An 18,992-nucleotide genomic window follows, 5' to 3' on the forward strand; every position below is an offset into this window, starting at 1 on the left:
TGAGCTGCTTGGGTGACACTGGGAGATGAACTCTCTGCTTTCCCTCTTCAAAAAGTCCAGGCACTGCCAGCTGACCTGGTGTTTTGTTTTATTAAGTGTCATTTCTATAAAACAAATGCACAAAGTGTGAGATCTGACAGGAAAAGAAGCCGGATGTTTACAATGACTTGATGAGTTCGACAAACTCTTTCAATTCTTGCACATGAACAGCTGGTCTAGAAAACGTTGATGGTTACATGGGTAACAGTCACTAATACTGCACTATTTCAAAGCACGGGAGTGAAACAGTGTTACAGGGAACTATGACTTCTTCCAGATTGCTGTAATGTTCACACTAGTGAGAACAACAAGGTAAGTAAAGGTGGGGTCTGAGACCACGTTATTGACCAGGATCTCACTCAGCTGCTCCCCGTTCGCCCGCAGCTCCGGCCACTGGAGGATCTAGGAGGAGAAGAGAGGCTGGGTAGGAAGGGAGTAGGGGGAAGGTGGGAGGTTATTTCATGACTGCCTGCTGTGCTGATTGGGTTTCTGTGGAATCTGCTTCCCTACCCACCAGGGAAAGCTGAAGGAAAAGGCTCTTCCCTGGAGATGTGGGGGTGTGGAAGGAGAGCTGGTGACCACAAGATGGAGTCAGAGCCCTTGGGTGTGTAAGAGTGGGTGTGTGCAAGAGTGTGTGGGGGGGTGTGCTTTCATTGTGCAAGGGAACAGGGACTTCCCAGGGAGGCCAGGGGAAATGCCAAGCAAGGAGCACATGGAAGCAGGGAGGCCTTTCCTGGGCACAGCAGCTCTGGTTCTCTCCCCTTGGTCCCTCAGGGAGATGTTGTGTTGCCAGGCTCTCCAGTTTCCCCACAGGTCTTTGACCAAGGGCCCTTCTGCTAGAAGCTGCCAAGCTGCAGGAGGTGGGAGCAAACAGACCTGCTTTACAGCTCCTCATTCCTGTCCCAATTGTCTTGGTGTGAGATGTGAAAGGTGACCTTGGTCATGCTCTGGAGAGATAATTGCTTTTAATTGCTTGTGAGTGCCAGGTCAAGAAAACCCACAGGGTGCTGGGGTGTAAATGTGCTCAGCAGAGTGGGAACAGCTGCAGGGGAGGGTGGGAGGCCCAGCTCAGCCTCGGGAGGGAACACCAGACCCACCTGTGCAGGAGGGATCTTCTTGTCTGAGCGTTTCCCCTTTGCAGAGCTCCAGGCTGTGGTGTAGCCTGAGAGGTTGTACATCCACACACTGCCATTCTCATCACCACAGAACACGTAGCCCTTTGCTGTAAAACCAAAAGAAGGAGCTGGAAAACAAGCATGGAACGGGGAGCCCAGTCCTCTCTGGTGAAGCAGAGCTCAGGAGGGCTGTGGGATCTGAAGGGAAGGAGGTCAGATTGCAGCAAAATTCTGTTTCCAGCACAAATACATTAATGTACCTTGCTCAGAAAAAAAAGGAAGTTGGTTTTAAGATATAGCAGCTATCTTGAGCCAATACTGAAACACAGTGACAAACACACTGCCACTTCTTCTGACTTTCTGGTTTTGGAAAGTGGCAATTGGAGCAGGTGTGTTTATTCCTTGGTAGTCTGAAAAGCCAGCCCTCTTGTCTGTGGGATTCCAACCCCTCCTGCAGGAGCAGGATGAAGGCCAATGGCTGTAGGCAAGCCAGAGGGCCACCCCACCAGCTCTGGGTACCAGGAAGGTGGTGTCACCCCTGCACCTCTGACAGCTGAAAGGACACAACTGCTCCAAGTCTGTCCTGACCTGTGTGTCCAGCTGTGCTGTGGGGATGGGTGCAGCCTGGTTGCTAGCCCAAGGAAGGGTGCTGCTCCCCTACCTGGGCAGGTGCTGAGGGTGAGGTAGGACATGTCTGTCATGGACCACTCCAGCTCAGCAAGAATGACTGCAGACACAGTTCGCTGGCATCCCTTCCCCTTGGCGTCAAACGACCGACTCCAGCTCCATAAGTATATGCATCCCAGTTTGGAACTCTTGGAAACTGGGGGAAGGAAGAGGGGAGAGGTGTCAGTGGCTGAGAAGTGAACTGCCCCAAGATGGTCTCTGGTGAAGGTTGGTCCACCCAGAAGGTGGCTGTTAAGATGTGGGACCTGATACCAGCAGCAAACTGTTTCCACCTCCTTTACCTTATTGCAGGATAATTGGAGGCTGCAGAGGGGGTTTCAGTCCCATGTTTATGTTCTGCACTGTAGAACAAGCATAAGCTACTTAGAAAGACCCAACCTGTGCTTGAAAAACCCCACCCCCATCTGGGAACCCCTGAATCCCCTGCAAAAAAAAGCCAATAAATCCTGCTGCCACCAGCCCTTGGGTGGCACTGCTCTCAGGGATGGGTCCTGCTCATTTCCAGGCTGGCTCAGACAAGTGTTGGCACTTTTAGCCCACACTTTAGGGTAAGATGAGGGACTCTGGGAGACAACTCCATTCTCTGCAGCCCCCCCCCCCCCCAGGATCTAAAGGAGAGGCAGTGATGCCCCAGCCACCCCTCTGCTCATCCTGCTGGTGTCAGCCTGCCATGTGCTGAGTGCCTGGTTCTGGCTTTGGCTCTTGTGTTCCTACTCACCGACGACATCATCATTCAGAAAAGCCAAACCATCAACCCTGTGAGATGTTGTCATGCCTCCATCCTCATCAGGAAACTGGAATATGGCTTCAAAAGGCCTAGAGTGGGGGAGGGGGAAGGCAAACATGAGCCCAGTCCCGAAGGGCACCCAGGTACAGAACACAGGAGGAATTCCCATCCAAGGGAGTCTTCTGCCAAACTCCAATCAATTCCCACTTCAACTCCTGCTTTCAGCCACCTGGGTTTATTGATAAAGCCCATTTGCTTAGGAGACCACTGTCTGACTTCATCTGGCTTTGCAGCCATGAGGATTATTCCTGTGTGTCAGCAGGGCATGACTTCATTTGCTGCTTTCTTCTAATTGTTTTCTGTGCTCCCAGAGAGCACCAAGTTTCCTGGGTAACCTCACGTAGCAGCAGCAGCAGGGTAGGCCTTGCTGGGAGACTGGAATTTGATCCAAGAATTTATCCTCCCTCACACTACTCCAAGATGATACACCCTTAACTTTTAGGGTATTGTATTACACTCAGGCCAGCCTTCCTTCAGAGCAGGCTGCAAGGCCTGCAGGCTGGAGCACCAGCCCAAGCTCAGGGCTGCCAGCTCTGAACACACCCTCAGTGTTCCACTAGGATTTTTTCCTTGAGAAGGGGAGGATGTTTCCAGTTTGGTAGGACATGCTGCTTTTCTTCCTCTTTGGTCAGCAGGACAGCCTTTGCTAGCACTACCTCTTCTTGCCAGGGGCAAAAAAGCACATGCAGGCCCCCCCAGCTTTTGATTCTCACCTGTTTTTTTGTTCCTTATCCAGTTTTATACTCCAGGCAAGGCAGCTGCTTTCACAGCCAGCCAGCAGGTACTGCTCTGGGCAGGTGGGGACCAGGGCAATCCGTAAGGGAATGGAGAGTGCTTCCAGCACCAGCAGCTGGCTACAAAACAAAACAGAACAAAACACAACACAACACACACAAAAAGAGAACAAGCAGTTAAGGGGTGCTGCGACGTGATAGGTACAGGCTCCTGGACTGGCCACATCTGGCTTTTGAACCTTTACCTTGCTTTGAAATTGTAGTCACAGTCTGGAATCCCAATATCCCAGAGTGCAATTCGCTTGTCATAGGATGCAGCTGTGGGACACAGAAGAGAAGCAGGTAGTGACACCGCTGCTCATCTGGCTCTTCTCCTGCTAGCTGGCAAGTCTACCTGTGTCACAGGCTGTCACCCTCTAGGCCTGTGGCAGCAGAGAGCTGGTTAAAGCACAGCAGCAGTCACCGAGGCTCCTGGCTCAGCACCACTTCCCAGACAGTGTCAAACATGCACCACCAGTTATCTGCATTCTTATCCCGTGCTCTGAGAGGAGCAGATCAAAGAAAGGTTGTTTCCTGGTGTCCACCGCTACGTTGGGGTTTCACGAGGTCATTCACTGGTGCCCCTTTGAGCTCCTGTTCCTGGTCGTGGGTCCTAAAGGAACTTAAAATATGAGCTCCAGTCTCTACTTTCAGGCAGATACCACCTCGTTCCACAAATCCACAGCTGACAGTGGGCACATCCACAGCAGCTCCCACTGGGAAAGTCAGACACTGGCCTAAAGTGAGACAGACCTGGACGTCTTTGTCACCAAGCTGCTGTACTGATCCCAGAAACCATTCAAATGGACTGCTCAGAGTAACCTGGCTCCTTATCAGATGATATCCCTCAAACTCAAGATTCCAGTCCCCAGACAGGCAAGCAAAGACTCTCACTTCATTACTAGACATTCCTCTATACAATAGGATGAGCTTTCCTGGTCATGTCACAGATGTGCTGTGAGCCTCCTTTTTTTATCTAGGATTCTTCTTTTTGTACTCTGCAGCTTCTTCTTGAAAAGTATCCACTACAGATTTATTAAAAAATTCCACTTTTAATGGTTCATGTAGCACTCTAACCACTCCAGGATGTGGGTAATTGTAGGCAAGAGGAACAATGTGCTGTGGGGTGCAGGTGTGGTCTGCCTGGCCCTGTGACAGCTCACTTCACAGCCTTGACAATGCAGCTACAATTTGTAACATGATGGTTCACTTCCCACCAGTCCCTAAGCCTCAGCCTCTCTGGTAAATCTCTCTTCTACATCAGGACCTGAATAAAAATTTCTGACAAGACCCAGCACTCCAAAAAAAAATAATCTCATTTATTCCTAAGCCATTAAAGTGCAGCTTTACTTGTTGGAAAAAACAAAATCCAAAGCAGCAGCAGGCTGCATTGTCCCTGTTGCCATGCTCCATGAGAGCTCTGCTGGCTGACCACTCACTACCTGCCCCCAACAACCTTCTCCTTCTTCTTACTCACCCCTGGGAATGGATCCACTGCTTGTTTGTGGCTAATGTGTGTGTGACAGCCACCCGGAGAGAGAAACAGGAGCTGCTGCACCTCAGCTAAAGGCTGAAACCATTTGTACCTTCTGATGCCTGCCATAGCAGACTAACAACAGGCTCTCCAGAATGTCTGTCCCTGCTTTTGGTACATGTGTGCACTCCCTGCCCACCCCTGCTGGCACTGTGACCCCCAGTGACAAGGACACCCAGCCTCTTCTACATCAGGTGCTAAAGCTAAAGAGATTCTGAACCAGAGACTTACTGAAGAGGTGAGTTTCTTGAGTTGGGCTGAAGCAGACAGTAGCAATGGGCTTTTTATGAGCCTTTATCTCCCCGTAGCAGAAGTCAGCTGCCACATGGATCAGTTTGACAATCCCTCTTCTCCCAGCAGCTGCCAAGATATTGTGAGATTTTTTCCGACCGTCGCTGATCGCCATCGTGAGGGTTGTCCAAGCAACACTGAAAAACTCCTAGGACAGAAAGAAACCAAAAATAGCACAAAAGAGACCAGGCAGCAGCCAGCTGTCAGCTCACAGATAACTGCCACCAGAGCTATTCAGGTGAAATGACACCATTATTCCAGCCAGAGCATCGACTCTCAAAACAACCCTCAGAAGAGCGAGCCTTGAACTGAACAAAATATAAAAGCCAAACCTGGCTAAAAGGATAAGCAAGCCATGTTTAGTGTCTTCATCTTGTTAAGACTTGTCCACTCTAATGCTTGAAGGACTTTCAGAACCTCTTGTGGTATATATTATGGATACATGTGTAACAGACAGTAACAGGTCACAGTGTTGATGTTCAATGTTTCCTCTTGCCACTTGTAACCCACCTCTGTAGCCACCTTGTATTTTTTCAGCACCGTCCCTGTCTCACAATCGATCAGACAGACAGATTCCCCTCCACAAGTTGCAACAGTTCTGGAGGAGCTCACGATGGGATCTGAAAGGTGAAGAGAACAGGTGAGAAGTTCCCAGGTTCCCAGCTTTTCCCTGCGGGGTGCTCTCCCAGTCTCCTGTTTTCAAAGTCAAAGAAGTACGTAAGCGAGTCTCTTCCTGACAACGGAGACTGCATGTTGAAAGAGCAGGGGTCTAACACACAGAGTCAGCTGGGATTCCAGAGCCAGGTGGTTCTGGGAATCCTGCAGACCTCTCAAGAGCTCACCTTTCCTGGCTCCAGAGTCTAGCAATGGCTCGAAGACACAGGACCAGAGCTGAGTTTTAAAATCCTCGCGGCTGTTGCCTTTACTGTGACACTGAAGAAAATGCAATGGCTCTGCACTGACATCCTCCTACAATAAACCATCCACATTTAGAAAATTCATTCCCCTGCCAGCAGTTTGCCTGTGATTGCCCTGACAGAACACAGCAATCTGAGTGAAACTGAAGTATTTTCTCAGCCCTTCTGTGCTAGAGAGAACAGGAGAGACTGGACTGAGGTGCCACCAACGCTCAAGACTCCTACACCAGCAGGCAACTCCTTAGAAAAGATGTGCCCAGCAGCCCCCAGCAGTGAATCCCATTTCCTGCTGCAGAGAAATGTGAAAAACCCTTTAAGATCCCAACTGGTCCCAGCTGAGGGGGAAAGACCTTTCCCCAAGCAGCCAGCAGTTTGAGCTGAGAGCAAGTCATGCCAGCCCCATTGCTAAGAACAGGCTTGCACTGCACCACCTCAGAGCACTGGTCCATCCATCCCCTGCAGGGGATTCACTGTCTCCTGGTGGGGGCCTTCCCTGATGCCTCTGAGAGATTTAAAACAACAAAACAAAGACATGGTAACTCACAATATATCTGGCCAATCAGGAGCTCCAAGCTGTGCAGAGCTCTGATGAAACCTGAATGCAGCTCCTCCCACTCAACCAAGAAGCCAAAAGCCAGTCCCGAGGGGGCTGATGAACATACCTTGCCCTTGGAGTTCTTCACTGGGGTCAAGCTAACAAATCCATTGTCCTGCTCCTGGCTTTTCTGTTCCCCTGTCAACTGGCTGGATCTTCTGTTGCTTTGCCCCTTGGGAAACTGCTCTCCATTCTTTTGTGTCCCTTCATCTCCCTGCTCGGGGGTTGCCTCTTTGGCTGGCTGGTTGGATGATCTTGGTTTATCAGGAGCTGGGTCATCCTGCACACGAGTGGACTTTCTGGGATTAACTACTGCCTCCTCCTTGGTGTTTGCCTGGGTCCTGGACCTCTTGCTTTTTGACCTTGATTTTGAATGATTCCTTTTCCTCTTGCTGGGTGTTACTGTGACCTACGTGAAGCATTTTGTCAGTTTCTGTAGAAGGTTTCTAGCTTCCCCACAATGTGCAGATGATTTGTATGCCAGAGATATTAATTATTCAAATGCAAGTCCCCTCCCATGGTTACCAACTGGGTTCCAAGAATCAGACAGCCCAGAGCTGCAGAGTTCCTAGAGGCAGAAGCTCATGAAAATCACTCAGCCAGCCTCATTTTCATCTCCCTTTCCGTGTCCCAGCTCCTTGCAATTTCCATATGATGTAGAAAAACAAATCTGGTCCATGGACTGAGGGGGTTCAGCCTGCAGCCATTTCAAAGAAGTCAAGATCCCCACAGTCCCACCAGTTCCCTCATTAAAAATACCCCTTCCTCAAAGGAGAGGTGGAGTCACTAGGACTAAATCTTTTGAGTCTCCTATGAGGATCGAAGCTCTCTCCTCTTGGAGAGCAACTCAACCTTCACACTGCTGGGAAAGCTTCAGCCTGGCTATAAAGACCAAGTTTTGGCTGCTGAATCCAGGCAGGAGCCTGAGATTGTTACCAAAGGGTCATAAATGTAAACTGACAAGTGCTGCTGAACTCCTAAGAAATGAAATGGACACTGTTAATGTAACTGGCAAAATCACCAACCTGACCCTCATCTTCTGCAGCTTCACTGGGGCTTTCTGTGCTTTCTTCCTCATTTTCTTCTATCTTTTCCTCTGGTTCAAGATCTGTGTTCAACTCCAGACCCAGTGAGTATGACAGAAACTCTTCTGCAATCATTTTCACCTTAGAAGCAAGTATGTGGGTTTGTAAAAAAAAAAAAAACAACACAAAGAAAAAGACCAAAACAAAAGCCAATAAAGCAGCAGCAGCCAAACCCTGATGTGTAATGACAAGAGCTGCTTTGCTGAGTTTTTAGAGTCTGCCTCCTTCATGTGCTACATGAATTTCAGAAGTCTCCAGCTGACAGCCTGGCAGGCCAAGTCCTCTGCTAACATTACAGGACCCAGGGAACTTCCCTTTGTCAGGGGCATCCAGGGCACACATTTGTGAAACCAACTGCACAGCAATGAAACAAGAGCAAGGAGAGATGGAAGCCTCAGTTGTGTGTCTGCACGTACAATTAAAACCTATGTTACAGACTAAATGGTGTCTTTCCCCCCTGAGAGTAACTATAGCTCTGTCATGATCTTTTCTCCTTTCATACAGCTTCCATCAAGACTAAAGGTTGCCACCAGAGTTATCTGCAACTCATTAAGTACTAAGGATACTGCAGTCTTGGTTATTAGTGCACGTATCATTATTGCTTATGAATTAAAACCCAATGTTTAACAACAAGCCATTGCAACATGGTGCACATTCAGGCCTGGTGCTTCTGTAAGTGCTTAACAAAGCAGTGAAGAAGACCAGATGAAGTGACACCACTGGGTCTGCAGGAGCCCTGATGCCCTGAACCCAAACCCACAGAGCATCTGAACCCAAGCTGTGCAGAATCAGGCTGCAGGGTCCTTGCCTGAAGCCCAGCAGGGTAAGGGCAGGGTAACCTACCCGCCAGCGGGTGAATTCACTGAGGGAGCTGGGCCCACACACCACGTTGGTTTGTACTGACTTCAGGAACTTCTTCTTGATGGACTTGACTTGCTCAGCTGTGTGTTGCTCAGGAAGCTGGTCACGGAAGAATTTTTCCCAGTGAGCAGTAACCTAGGCAGAAAGATTTGAGTTTACTCAACAGAACACTACAGAAAAGCAGAGCAGAAAAGCACAAGGGTCCTGGTGAAAGCACTTCAGAAGTTGCCAACCCTGAGGCTCTGTAGCTACATGATGGAACTGCTTCCATTTCTTTTCTCAGTGTTCAGACCACAACTTCAGCTAACAAGAAACCCAGTTCCTCTGAACCAAGCTTAAACGAGTCTGGTTAAACAGATACTGCCAACACAGACCCAGAGCAATGCCTGATTTCAGGATCCACAGCAAATGGGCTTGAGGAGTCTTACATCCTGCCCTGCTACCAGGTTTTAATTTATTAGAACAGGCACAGGATAATGGGGATGTTGAAGTTTTCTTCTAGTTCAAGAGTGTCTGTGAGCAGGACTGGTGCATGTGGACTCCAAAAGGCTTCTGAACTATGGGCACCATCATGCAGGTGCTCACCTATCAGCAGAGATTCCCATCTAAAAGTGCCTGCCGGGCAGAAACACATCCCCAAGAATTAGGACTCAAAACACGTTTCATAATTAAGACACACCAGTAAGAACTGAGCAGCCAGATACAAGGCAGTAACACAAGGGAAAAGTATCTAGGGCACAGATACCAGCACAAAATGAACAGCACAGGGGAGCACTTGGTGTCTCATTAAACAACCCTCCATGCCCAGCTGGCTGGAGGATAAGAGGCTGAGCAGCTCTCACCAAGACCATTTGAAGTACAAGGCATTACACAGATAACATCACAATAAGCCATCCCAGTCTTTAAGATTGATCTCTCCACCACTGCTACACAGAAGGAATTAACAAGATCAACTAACTACAATACAAATGGCAGGAACAGCACTGCATAAAAAACAACCCCAACCCTTTTTTACAATTGAACAATCATTTTTCTCAAGATCACAAGATGCTTAGTGGGGACAATCTGTCAGGAGCTAAACTGTGTAAGTAAATGAGTGGAAATAGAGCTCTAAGCAGGCACAGATGAGGGAGAACAAATCTTTGTTTCTGGTGTATGCTGGAAAAACCAACCTTATCCTGAGCCTGGTTTTGTGCTCCCCATTCCTGGGGCCAAGGCAGTAATATAAATTATCTGGGGAGGTGGAGGCAGCTGTTCTGTCAGCACCAGTTTCTCCCATTTTGAACAATGATGGGAGTGACCCAGGAAACCAGAGGGTCAGACACAGACTTTGCTGCCCCTGGAATTTAAACTGAAGGCAAGAGGTTGGCTACACAGAACAGGCAGAGCAAAACTAACCAGTGCCCAGAAAAAGCAGCAGTGAGACATTTGCCTGGTGGCCCCATACTGCTGGCTCTGCCCAGATCACACCAGAATTACTGTCAACCATTTGTTGCCTGTTTGCAACTCCACCATGAAGCTGAGCACAGCGTTTAGGGACTGCTCAGGTGTTGGGAGATGAAGAAAACATGACACATCTTACCTTGCTGGTGAGCTTCCGACTGTTGACACGCCGGACATGGTTGGCCAGTTTGGTTATGTCCTTGCCATTGAGCAGCCGAAGGTTTTGCAAAAGAAACATCACTTTATAGTCATCGTTGAGCTGGGAAGAGGAGAGAGCAGAGTTACAAAAACTGTGCAGCTGGTACTTCACAGGATGGTCAGGCTTGGAAGGCACCTCTGGAGATCATCTAGTCCAACCCCCCCTGCTGCCAGAGCAGGATCCCCTAGAGCAGATCCCACGGGAACACATCCAGGTTTGGAATGTCTCCAGGGATGGAGACTCTACAAACCAGCTGGGCAGCCTGTCCCAGGGCTCTGTGACTCTGAGAGTAAAGAAATATTTTATTTTATTCAGGTTAAACCTCCTGTGTTCCAGTTTGTGCCCATGGCTCCTTGTCCTGTCACTGGGCACTACTGAGAAGAGTCTGGCCCCATCTCCTGACACCTCCTGTAGACATTTATAAGCCTTTTCTCTAAGCTGAACAATCCCAGCTCCCTCAGCCTTTCCTCACATGGTAGATGCTCCAATCCCTTCCTCATCATAGTGACCCTTGCTTCAGCTTCAGTCCTTTGTTAAAATATAACCAAGGAGGAGAAGAAGGTGTTTAGTCAGGAAAAGCCATTTCATAAAATCTCAGTGTTTCGCCCTCAAATATCAACTTTTAGTTGTAAATTAACCCTCTCCTAAAAGCTGGGTTCTTAATCTGCAGCCAGAAGAGCTGCCTCGCACTCAGGCAGTACTGACATCGGACACAAGGTGGTGGCGCTGCCAGAAGGTTCCTCTGCTCCGGCCCCAGGGCAGGGGCTTCTGTTCACATCTCTTCAGTCTTTGAGCGCTGGAGGCCGAAGAAGGTCAGCCCGGCCCCCGGGGACACCATCACCTGCAGCCCTGCTTGAGGTCAGGTGTGTTTTACATCAGACCCACTCCCCAGGCCAGCTCCTCTTCTCAGCCTGGAGAACAGAAGGCTCTGGGGCGACCTTAGAGCACCTTCCAGTGCCTGAAGGGGCTCCAGGAAAGATGGGAGGGACTTGGGACAAGGGCAGGGAGGGAGAGGACAAGGGGTGATGGATTAAAACTGGAAGAGGGGAGATTCAGGTGAGACATTAGGAAGAAATTCTTCCCTGTGAGGGTGGTGAGACCCTGGAACAGGCTGCCCAGGGAAGCTGTGGCTGCCCCATCCCTGGCAGTGTTGAAGGGCAGGTTGGATGGAGCTTGGAGCAACCTGGGCTGGTGGGAGGTGTCCCTGCCCATGCAGGGGGTTGGAACTAGGTGATCTTTAAGGTCCCTTCCAACCCAAACCAGTCTGTGACTCTATGATTCTATGCAGCCACACATACATTTCTGCCAGCATACAACAGCAAACAGGCACCTGGGGACAGTGATGGTGGCTGATGGCAGGTTAAAGCACAGGTGAAAGTACAGTTTTGGGTGCTTAAACTGGACAGTGAGCAGAGCCTCTGGGGAGAAGACAGAAAATCTCAACTAGACTAATCACCAACTTTAACTCTTTATCAGAGGATGAAGTCTGCTTTTCCAGAGCACAAGGGGCACTCAAACTCACATATAAGAACATTTCTACACAGTCATTACTCTATTTTACAGAAGAATGAGCTTATCCTGCCTGACAAGCCACCCAAGATGGGACTCAGGCCTGGAGAATCCAGCCAAGATTCCCAGATGTTAATATCTTTGAGCAAATCCCTTCTGCAGATCAGGAACCAGTGGCAAGAAGAGGTGAAGGGGCACAAAAAGCCTGACTGCTCCTCAGATGTCCTAACACTTGCTGCCTAAGAACAACAAACAATAACCAAGCACAACTGCTCTTTGTTTCCCCCTCTATTTAATGGTCAGCATGTAGGGGTGGGAGGCAACTCACTGTCAAGTAAACGTTGTTCTCGTAGGTCAGCTCCTCGAGCAGAGGGAACTGTTTCAGAGCAGTTACATCTTCCAGTTTGTTGTTGTTGCAGTTCAGGACACGCAGATCAGGCAGGGTTAGACTGTTGGGAAATTTGTCCAGTAAATTATCAGAGAGATCTAGTTTCTGCAGGTGCCTCAGACGGGAAAACAAACGCGGGTCTAAGTCTCCAGTCTTCAACTGCAGCTTGGAGAGGCTGAAAACACAAAGAGGACATGAAGTATCTGCAGTTCATGGGAAGAACAAGTGGTGACTTCCACAGGACATAAGGTTCCACCTCTCAGTCTGGCACAACTTGCTGGGTAAACCTGACCAATCCTGCTTTTTCCTGTCTGCAGCATTCTGGACTGCAAGGACAGACACGTGGAGAAGATGCTGTGTCTGAGCTATCAGACACCACCAGAAGCTCCAGTCAACCAAAGCATTTGCAGTACAATTGTCCTGCAATCCAGACAAAGCTCCTACAGGTAACCAAGCTGGCTGAGGACAGGAAATCACCAGAAAAAGTCCTTCCCTAAGAATGTTGGTATTTTACTCCTTTGCAATGTCAATTCAATGAAAGGGGCTGTGGCAATCCAAGACACCACCAGCCCACCCTGCCCACAGAATGCACCAGATTGGTTATTTCACTCATGTTTTTTAGACATCACCCATCTCTCAGCTGGTAAAAGCAAGGTAAGAGAAAGGTGACTCCAAAAGGTTAGTCCTGCCCCCTCCCCCCCTCGTGCTGAGGTTTCTACTCACACAAGGAAGTAGCAAATTGGATCAGTTTGCTCATCTGGCTCCCAATTTTTCTTCTCTGCATGAGAAGTTCAGGCCAAGTGCAGGGTAGGTCCCCAAATCATTTGGCTGTCTTCAAAGAACTAACTTCACCAAAAAGCCATTTTTCAATTTCTTTTACAGGGAATTTTTTTTCTGCAAAAAACTTCCAATGGCAAAGATAGAATTTACCTAACAAAAACCCAAGGCTGCCAGTAGAAGAAAAGCATTTTGTCCTGAAAGAGGAAGGGCTGCAATATTTGTGAGGGGAAGAGAAGTCCCCTTCTCTGTAAGACAGGGAACACTTCATATTATAAGAAAGGTCATTTAGATCTGATGAGATAATTTGAGTTCCAAAGGGAGCTTCTAGTCCTGACAGCCAACATCTCTTGAGGACATGATCCTGAGTTTCATTAATGAACAGAATCTCCATCTCTAATGATGAGTAAAAAAAAACCACAACACCTTCTAAATATAAATTAAGTGTGAATAAATACTGTAAAGAAAACTGGGAAGCAAGACCACTTCTTCTCCCTTTGTCACCTCAGAAACTCCAACCAGCCAGTTTGAAGAGATAAGAAAGGCTGCAGAGAATTCAGCTGGCTGCAAAGCTGAGCATCACTGCTGTGTCATTTTGGGGAGAAACTCAGCAGAGTTTGCCAGATGGACTCTCTGAAATATAACCCTTCAAACCACAGTAGGAAGCTCTGTGGAAAAAGACACGCCCTACAAATTCCCTACTTCCAACATCTCTTTGTTACCCAGCTCACTGCAGCCTGTCCTCTTTGGGTAAACTTTTCAGTTTCCTTCTAAAAACAATGATTTTAGCACAAGACAAATGAAAAGAAATAACTTTAAATGAAGTACAGATGAAACAAAACCCACTTAAATAAGGAACAAAACCAACAAAGGCACCAGGCAGAAACTGGCCAGCTGAGTCACTTGGATTGACCAGTTCTGGAACAGTGAAATTCCACTGTATTAAACATGTGGAAAGACATATTTTCAGTGACCTCTGTTAAGGATCTGAGGAACTAAATTGTTTTGAGTGGGCTCTAAGTGTGTCAGAGTTTAATTCTCCCTCTACTAACATAAATGGATTTAGAGACGATGGAAATTAATGGAGGGAGAGGGGAAGGGAGGGGAAATAGTGCCAGAAATATTTTCCAAACCCTCTAAAATGCAGGCCAGAAGAGATTCTCTTATTCACATTAAGGAATCACTAGCAAAGAGAGAAGTGTTTTGGGGTTAGGGAGCATATCTTAGCATTAGGAAATCAGCCTTAAGCAGTTTGCCAGAAAGGAGGTGGTGGCAACAACACACAATAGACATCATGCAAAGAGGTGGGAGCTGCTGCTAACCCATCTCCCATCCTGTGCTTTGTAACTGCCTTTTTGTTTTTTTTCCAGTAAAAATGCTGAAAAAGGGGAAGGGAAGGACAAAAACAAAGGAAAAACAAGGATGAACCAGGCTGAATTCAGCTGGAATTTTCCATGGGTCTGTCTGCACTTACTTGAGTGTCTCGATCTTCCGGAGCCTTGTAGATCTTGGAACTGCTCTTTCCAAAAGAAGTTCTGTAGTGATTTTTGACATTTTTAATCTGCACCCCTCTGCTGGAATCACTAATCAGTCAGCTGTAGTATCTCTTCTTCTAACCTTCCTGATAAAACCAACAGGAAAAACAGCAAGTCCTTTCAAATTACTCCAAAAGGGGGTTGGAAAAAAAAAAATAGTGATGAGGTTTGCTCCTGAGTTTGCTGCTGTGTTTGAAGCCTTTTTCATGTGGCTGAAATGAAAATACCAGAGACTGTCACTATGCTGGGCACAGACTTCCAAAACCCTGACCCAACCCATCTCCAGAACAACAGCCATTCCTCCTGTGGTTATGAAAGTGACAGACTTGCTGTGGGTGGAAGCTGTGCAGGAGGTGATGGCACCTGGGACAAGGACAGCCTCACAGTTACCTGCTTGTCCCTCACCTGAGCAACAGAGCCCTGCTCCAAGAACTCCAAGATGCTTTCTTGGATAAACAGCAAGAATAAATACACCTGTCATGGATCTCTTTCCTCCTAAGGAAATGACACAGTGTGCTCCCTGGCCTGACCAGATGGATAGACCCTTGGCTGACAACTTCTAAAGTCCCTAAAATCTTGGGAAACCAAATTAATTACCAGAAATGTAAATACAAACCGATCAGCAACATCACTTCCTCAACAAGAAAGGAATTCAGCAGCACTCTGTGTGTTATTGGCAATTAACAGATGTTTCCACACACCATTAGGGACAGGATAGTGCACACACACGTGCACCGAGATGCTGATATTTACACTAATAAAACCGACAGGGCCAAAGCAGCTTCATCAAATCACTGCTTCGTGGCTGCCTTTCTGACACAGATTCCAAGAGAGGGAAATAGAAGAGGAAAATGGCTCGCTCCTGTCTCTCTGTGTGAAGTCTCACTGGTGCCTAAAGGCCATTCCAGGGATGCGCAGGGAAGGCGGGAGGCAGGGAGCTGTCCTTGGCCTTGCCTTCAGCACCACGACATAGAATCATAGAATCATAGAATCCCAGGGGTTGGGAGGGACCTGGAAAGATCCCCCAGTCCAACCCCCCCTGCTAGAGCAGGGTCACCTAGAGTACATCACACAGGAATGTGTCCAGGTGGGTTTGAATGTCTCCAGAGAAGGAGACTCCACAGCCTCCCTGGGCAGCCTGTCCCAGGGCTCTGTCACTCTCACAGTAAAAAAAATTGTTCAAATATTCACCTTGAACCTCCTATGCTCCAATTTGATCCCACTACCCCTTGTCCTATCACTGGTCAACACTGAGAAAAGCCTAACTCCATCTCCCTGACACTCACCCCTTACGTATTTGTTAACACTGATGAGGTCACCCCTCAGTCTCCTTTTCTCCAAGCTGAAGAGGCCCAGCTCCCTCAGCCTGGGCTGTTGTTGGGGCTGACGAGCAACGGGGCCCTGCTTCCTTAAACACCCGCAGGCAGGGGATAACTGACAGCAGCATCCAGAGCAGCGGGCCTGGAAAACGGGGTCCCTCCGGCGACAGAAAGCCAAGGCCCCCCCTTCTGCTGAGCACCACAAACCTCCCCCAGCACCGGCAGGGACAGCCCGGCCCCGTCACCCCGCCAGAGCCCGCCGGGCCCCCCCAGGCTCAGCCCTGACACAGGGGGGGGCCGGGCCGGGCCCTGCCACCCGCAGCAGCCCCGCAGCCGGGAGGAGAGGGTTGGATTCGGGCTGGACTCACACGGAGGAGCTGAACACCAGTTCGGTGCCACCCGGCCTGGCCGGGAGGAGCCGGCACGGCCCGCCGCGCCAGCCCCGCCACGCCGGGGATGACAGCGATGCCGCCGGGCATGAGGGGGGAAGGGAAGGCAGCGCTGGCTTCCAGCCGAGCCCCCAGCTGCGGCTCCAGCCCGTCCCGCCGCCTCAGGCCGCCCGGGAGGCCGCGGGGAGGGAGGGCGGGCGGGCGGCAGCCGCGGCCTGAGGCGGCCCCGCGGGGGAGGGAGGCGTGCGTTGGGCGGCGGGACTACAACTCCCAGCACCCCTTGCGGCGCGGCCCGGCTCCGCACCGCTGCTGGGCGGCGCGGGGGCTGCTGGGAGAACGAGTCCGCGCCAACCTCCCCCCTTCCCCTCCCGCTCAACACCCGCCCGGCCCGGCCCCATCCCGGGCCCTTCCCCCGCTCGTCTCACCTGGAACCGGGCGGCGGGAACGGGAGGAGGAGGCAGAGGAGACGGGGGGGGAAAGGGAAGGAGGGAGGGAGGGAGGAAGAGGGGGGGAGCGGCCTGTCTCCTGCAGGCGGGCGGCGGGGATGGCGGGCGGCGGGCCGGGCTGCGGCTGCAAGGGGATCCGCTCCTGCCTGCTCTGCGAGGGGCCCGCGCAGGCCGCTCCGCCCCCGCAGGTACCGGGGAAGGGGAAGGCGGAGCGGGGCTGGCGGCGGGGCGGGGCCGGCGGGAGGAGGGGGCGATGCCGCGGGGCTGGGGGGGTTGGGGAGGGGGTGGTTGGGCCTGGGGAAGGAGGTAGAAGGAAGGGGAGAGGTCTCCCCGGCCCCCCCGGGCCCGGCTCCCCAGGGCCTGTCGGGGTGCTGAGCCTCCAGGGGGCCGGGAACAAAGCCGAGCCCCCCGGGGGTAGCTGCGAGAAGAGCCCATGTGGCTGCAGCTCCATAACGCTGCTGATCCCCGCAAGCCCCGCCGGGCCTGACCCCGGTGCCACGCGTGGAGAAAACGGCCCGGCTTGCAGCTCAGCCTGCCGGCCTCGGCGATTCTTAGCGTCTTTTCCTCCTGCCACATTTAACTGATCTGACAACCCGTGTCCGGACGAGGCGGCCCGAGGAGTGGCGGCCGTTTCAGTGCCCTACCCGCCTGGCACCGAGGATCATCTCTGCTCCTCCCCGTCTTTGCAGGATAAAGACATTCCTGGGAAAGAAAAGCAGCTGCAGGCAGGCCGGGCAGTCGTGCTGGAGCTGTAAGAAAAGCAGGGAAGAGTTTTTTTTCCCCAAAAGCAGCTGTATAAAATCACTCGTGTCTATAAGAATCCTGTACAGACAGTTTTCCTGCTGCAGCATCAAGGTTGCAGTGGTAATTCATGGAAATACCTCATATTGATAAGTTTTTAACAACCCCCCCCCCCCCCCGCTTTCTTTTTATTCTCCATTTGAATTTCCACAGGGAGAAGATAATTTCACTTACTGTCCAGCAACAGGCCTTGCTAAAGGAAATGAGCACTCAGAATTTGCTGGCTGGGCATTTCCATTTCCAGGGGTGTTTCTGATGGAGGAGTTCATTAGCCAAGATGAAGAATCTGAGATAGTTGAGCTGATGGATCAAGATGACTGGAAACCATCCCAGTCTGGCCGAAAGAAACAGGTTTGACACACAGGTGTTCTTAGATCCCTCTGGAAAAGGAAAGCTGTTTTCAGTTAAAACCCAAAGCACTTAAGAGGTTTCATGAAATGTTTCCCTTTGAAAGCTTTTCCTAAAACCAATCACAAGAATTGTACTTAAAAGCTTCTTGCAAAAAGATGTGGGAGTGGTAACACAACACACTTGCTGGTGCATATCCAGGAGTAAAAGTTCACACCATCTCCAAGTGAAAGAAGTGGGTTGTTTGGTTTGTGTCTTACTTTACAGGTGAGAAGGCTAATTCCAGAGAGATTAATGTAGCTTCACTGAGCCCTGTTGCAACCTGGTGACCAGGTGAACTCAAAAAGTCTTGACCATGAGCCCTGTAGGGATCACAGCCTCTCCAAAAGGACTCATCCTGGCTTTTTCCTCAACACTAGCCCTTTCCCCTTCTTCTTTTCCAACAGGACTACGGACCCAAAGTGAACTTCAAGAAACAAAGGCTGAAAGCTGGCAGCTTCACTGGTTTGCCAAGTTTTAGCAAAAAGCTGGTGGCACAGATGAAGGCCTGTCCTGTGCTGGGAGGTTTCTTCCCCGTTGAACAGTGCAATCTGGACTACGTGCCAGAAAGAGGGGCTGCTATTGACCCCCATTTTGATGACTGGTGGCTCTGGGGAGAACGTCTGGTCAGCTTAAACTTACTCTCAAGCACCGTGCTGTCCATGTCTTGTGATTCAGAAGCCAACATCCAGTTATTCCCCATTTCCAGTGCAGAGAGCAGGGAATTCAATCCCCCCGGATCTTCAGCCCGGACGCCAGCGAGCAGAAATTCAGGCGAAGAGGGAATCGACTGCAGTTTGTCCCCAAGGCTCGTCCCGAGGAAAGAGGTGACTGTGGCCATTCCCTTGCCCCCGAGGTCTCTGGTGGTACTGCAGGGTGAAGCCCGGTACCGGTGGAAACACGCCGTCCACCGCCGGCACATCCAGCACCGCCGCGTCTGTGTCACCTTCAGGGAACTGTCTGCAGAGTTCAGTGCTGGGGGAGAGCACGAGGAGCTGGGTAAAGAACTGCTGGAAATAGCTCTTTCGTTTCAAGGAAGGCCGGTGTGACCAGCAAGTGGGAGCTGGACTTTGTGTTTTGGTAGGAGAGTTGAAAAATAAAGCGTGGCATTCGTA

At 50.2% G+C, this 18,992-nt stretch overlaps 2 protein-coding genes across 7 annotated transcripts; one reads left to right on the forward strand and one right to left on the reverse strand.

Moving 5' to 3' along the window:
• Positions 1 to 71: 71 nt before the first annotated feature.
• Positions 72 to 16,757, reverse strand: LRWD1 (leucine rich repeats and WD repeat domain containing 1). Of its 5 annotated transcripts, none has more exons than XM_051635852.1 (16): positions 16,669 to 16,757; positions 14,475 to 14,621; positions 12,164 to 12,398; positions 10,267 to 10,386; positions 8,667 to 8,819; positions 7,764 to 7,904; positions 6,806 to 7,147; positions 6,069 to 6,195; positions 5,737 to 5,846; positions 5,167 to 5,374; positions 3,608 to 3,680; positions 3,342 to 3,482; positions 2,560 to 2,657; positions 1,816 to 1,977; positions 1,137 to 1,261; positions 72 to 441 (listed from the first exon to the last, which is right to left on the reverse strand). In XM_051635852.1, the coding sequence occupies exons 2-16, from the start codon at positions 14,552 to 14,554 to the stop codon at positions 301 to 303; spliced, it is 2,256 nt and encodes a 751-aa protein (XP_051491812.1). In that variant the 5' UTR covers positions 14,555 to 14,621; positions 16,669 to 16,757; the 3' UTR covers positions 72 to 300. The 5 variants fall into 5 exon arrangements, with proteins under 5 accessions (XP_051491812.1, XP_051491810.1, XP_051491813.1 ...); XM_051635850.1 differs by having other exon boundaries at positions 14,475 to 14,747; positions 16,669 to 16,754; XM_051635853.1 differs by lacking the exon at positions 16,669 to 16,757 and adding an exon at positions 16,223 to 16,423.
• On the forward strand, positions 16,728 to 18,992 carry ALKBH4 (alkB homolog 4, lysine demethylase). Of its 2 annotated transcripts, XM_051635856.1 has the most exons (4): positions 16,728 to 16,877; positions 17,644 to 17,841; positions 18,285 to 18,704; positions 18,830 to 18,992. In XM_051635856.1, exons 1-4 carry the CDS (start codon positions 16,788 to 16,790, stop codon positions 18,878 to 18,880), a joined length of 759 nt encoding a protein of 252 aa, XP_051491816.1. In that variant the 5' UTR covers positions 16,728 to 16,787; the 3' UTR covers positions 18,881 to 18,992. The 2 variants fall into 2 exon arrangements, with proteins under 2 accessions (XP_051491816.1, XP_051491815.1); XM_051635855.1 differs by having other exon boundaries at positions 16,730 to 16,877; positions 18,285 to 18,992.

The sequence above is a fragment of the Apus apus genome, chromosome 18, assembly GCF_020740795.1.
Source record: "Apus apus isolate bApuApu2 chromosome 18, bApuApu2.pri.cur, whole genome shotgun sequence".
NCBI classification, from domain to species: Eukaryota; Metazoa; Chordata; class Aves; order Apodiformes; family Apodidae; genus Apus; species Apus apus.

What these genes read in the sequence shown, in the direction of transcription:
- LRWD1 (XM_051635852.1), bottom strand. Translation starts at nt 14,554, where the DNA reads ATGTCAAAAATCACTACAGAACTTCTTTTGGAAAGAGCAGTTCCAAGA. An exon ending in TGAAGAACTCCAAGGGCAAG is followed by an intron (nt 6,196 to 6,805) that starts GTATGTTCATCA and finishes GGTTTATTGTAG; the next exon opens with GAGGATGTCAGTGCAGAGCC. An exon ending in GACTACAATTTCAAAGCAAG is followed by an intron (nt 3,483 to 3,607) that starts GTAAAGGTTCAA and finishes TTTGTTTTGTAG; the next exon opens with CCAGCTGCTGGTGCTGGAAG.
- ALKBH4 (XM_051635855.1), top strand. Translation starts at nt 16,788, where the DNA reads ATGGCGGGCGGCGGGCCGGGCTGCGGCTGCAAGGGGATCCGCTCCTGC. An exon ending in AGGCCGCTCCGCCCCCGCAG is followed by an intron (nt 16,878 to 17,643) that starts GTACCGGGGAAG and finishes GAATTTCCACAG; the next exon opens with GGAGAAGATAATTTCACTTA. An exon ending in AGTCTGGCCGAAAGAAACAG is followed by an intron (nt 17,842 to 18,284) that starts GTTTGACACACA and finishes CTTTTCCAACAG; the next exon opens with GACTACGGACCCAAAGTGAA.